Source organism: Mastigoproctus giganteus, chromosome 11 (genome assembly GCF_048544385.1).
Source record: "Mastigoproctus giganteus isolate SK-2022 chromosome 11, ASM4854438v1, whole genome shotgun sequence".
NCBI classification, from domain to species: Eukaryota; Metazoa; Arthropoda; class Arachnida; order Uropygi; family Thelyphonidae; genus Mastigoproctus; species Mastigoproctus giganteus.
In genome coordinates this window covers 175,502,013-175,505,026 of record NC_143585.1, presented here as the reverse complement: position 1 = coordinate 175,505,026, position 3,014 = coordinate 175,502,013, and the positions used below count along the sequence as shown (strand labels likewise).

Below are 3,014 nucleotides of genomic sequence, written 5' to 3'. Positions count from 1 at the left end.
GAAATACAATTTATAAATGAGGTTTTTATATTTTCACATAACATGTGGTTTAAACATTTTCCTCCTTACTTGAATTTTTCTCATTATTTCTTAAAACTATCAAATTTACTACATATTAAATTAAACACTAATGGCTATAATAGTAATGCAGCTAAAAAAGGAATTAAAGTTAAGAAGATTGTTAATCAATTTAAAATTATTTAAACTCATTAATTTAGCACAGTTATAATTTTTATTAACAAACTGTAATTTAATAACAATTTTTTTTTTTTTTTTTTTTTTACTTTCGAAATGTAGATTACATACAATCCACAATTACAGAGGGAAATACATCTACTTTAAATAATAAAATTTCTAAATGAAGGCAAATATTTAAATTCAAAAACCAGCAATATAATACATCGAAATAAGAAAAGAATATAAGAAAACACACCAGATTCCAAAGCAAATATTTCTACTTTCCATCATTAATATTCCAAAAAAAAAAAAAATCATTGTTTTCTACTAGATCTAATGTGATGGCTGAATCAGTTTCGCTTTTACTAGCGAATGGATATCTGGATCCATTAGTGTCTCAGTCAAAGATCTGATTCAATATTTATCGAAGTTCTATATTTATTTTTCATTGCTGAAAATCCAGCCTCACACAAGTAAGTTGAATTAAATGGCATTAAAACCTTCAATACCTGCTCAGAAAGTAGGGGATATTCTTGATGGATAGACAGCCAAAATTTTGTTAACTTTGAACTCTTAAACTTCAACATTAAGCCCCCCCATCAGCCACTAAATCTATAAATGACTCCTTGTACATCAAATCTTCTGGGATCTCATTCGAGAATGCGAAAGGGTTCCTAATCCAATTATGTGCTGTAAAGTCTCCCTGAAAATATTTTTCAAAACTTGTGTGCAAAGATTTTATATGTTCGTGAATGTTGTCAGCCATATTTTTGGTCATAGATATGTTATTTCTTGGATAAAATCATGAAGTGAAGATAACATGCTCATATTGTTTTTTAATATCTGCTCTTCCATTAGTTTTAATTTTCTTTTAAAAGCATTAGTTTTATCACTGGAATCGAACACTATTCTAGTTGTTCCTTGCAAACTCAGATTCAAGTCATTCAATTGGGAAAAAATATCTACTAAATAAGCTAGTCTGCATAACCACTCTTCATTCAAGAAATTACCTTTTTTGGGATCTTCTGATTGAAGAAAATTATATACTTCGTGGTGCAACTTGAAAAGACGATGAAGGGCCTTTCCTTGAGAAAGCCACCTCACTTCTGTGTGGAGTAAGTTTTTTATGAGCACTCCCCATTTTGTTGCAAAGAATGTTAAATAATTGAGAAATAAGAGCTCAAGATTTTATAAAATTCACTGTCTTCATCTGGAAACTTTTTTAGATTAAATGGCATATTTCTTGCAACTAAAGCTTCATGATGAATTGCACAGTGCACAGACTTGCATGCCACTGTCTTAATTTTGGTAACTACACCAGATAGCTTTCCAACCAATGCATGTGCTCCACCCGTGCAAATTCCAACACATTTTATCCATTTTATGTAATTTCTCGTACAATAATCATTAATTATATTAAATATTTCGTCGGACGTTGCTTTTCTACATATTGGTTTGCAAAATAGTATGTCTTCCGGCATTTCGTTTTCTTGCTCAAATCGAACATAAACCAACAGTTGGGCCAAATTTGAGATATTTGTGCTTTCATCAATCTGCAAGGAATAAAATGAGTTCTTTCTTAATCTTTCGAGTAGAATGGCTTCTGCTTGAGGTGCCACGTCATCTGTTTGGCGTTTCAAGTGAGCTTTTCCGTACTTAATACGTAACTTCGCTGAATATGATGCTTTCACTGTGTTGGAATTAACATCAGTAAAGGAAGACACAACCGTTTTCTGAGCATATAGTTCAGTCATCTTTCTATGAAAGAATTCACAAAGTTTGTCTTTTAAATTTGGGTGTTTTGTTGTTAGGTGTCTTTGAAATGAAGAAATGAAGGTAGCATTAGCATTAGTAGAGGCATATGATGCAAGAAAGCAGGCTTATTCAGCATCAGCCAAAAAAAAAACAAAAAAAAAAAAAAAAAAACACACACCACTCCCATTTCACTCCTCTGTTCGTTCGAAATACCTGTCCAGTTGAGCTTTAAATTTGTTTAGGCTATCAACTTCAACAACAAGTGATGGAATTCGGTTCCACCAACCAACCACCCGCTGGCCAAAGGCAAATTTCCGCACATCTATCCGACATCCGTCCTTCCTCAATTTGAATTTATGCCCTCTGAGGTGATTATTCTGAGCAAGATGAAGAATCCCATTGGCATTGAGCATGCTCAAACCATTCAAAGCCTTATACACCTCTATCAGATCACCTCGCCGGTGCCTAGTCTCCAGACTCTGTAATTTGCAAAACTTAAGCCTTTCTTCGTAAGAGCAACCCTTTGTTCCATTCACTAATCTTGTTGCCCTTCTCTGTACCCGTTCCAGCAGCTCTACATCCTTCTTGTAATGAGGCCTCCAGACCTGTATACAGTACTCAAGATGTGGCCTAACCATTGCCTTATACAAGGGAATAATCACCTCCTTATTCCTGCTAGAAAAATTCCTGTATATCATTGACAAGACACCATGAGCTACTCTTGCAGCTCGTCTGCACTGCTCAGAGAACTTCATATCTGCCTGCACAATTACCCCCAGGTTTCAAACTTGAATTGGATAGGCATTCATAACAAACAACACACTGCAGAATTGGTTCTGCTTTCATGCCTGATTTAATACAGAAGCCATAAATTATATAATCACGATCATACCTCCTAATCCATGTTGGCCTACGTCAATCACTACAACTGCAAACACTACTTTTAATATTCACTAACCAACCTCTGAAGGAAGATTGACCGTGTAAAATAAGAAGAAACAAGAGGGGAAGTAAAGAGATAAAGTTCTATGATTTAAGAAGTACAAGATAGAAAAGAGTTATATTTTCCAAGAAGAAAGACT

At 34.1% G+C, this 3,014-nt stretch overlaps 1 protein-coding gene across 1 annotated transcript; it reads right to left on the bottom strand.

Annotated features, from left to right (window-relative positions):
* Positions 1–1,334: 1,334 nt before the first annotated feature.
* LOC150078583 (zinc finger BED domain-containing protein 5-like) lies at positions 1,335–1,931 on the bottom strand. The gene has a single exon (XM_090384623.1). It carries the CDS (start codon positions 1,929–1,931, stop codon positions 1,335–1,337), a length of 597 nt encoding a protein of 198 aa, XP_090240749.1.
* Between the last annotated feature and the right edge of the window lie 1,083 nt (positions 1,932–3,014).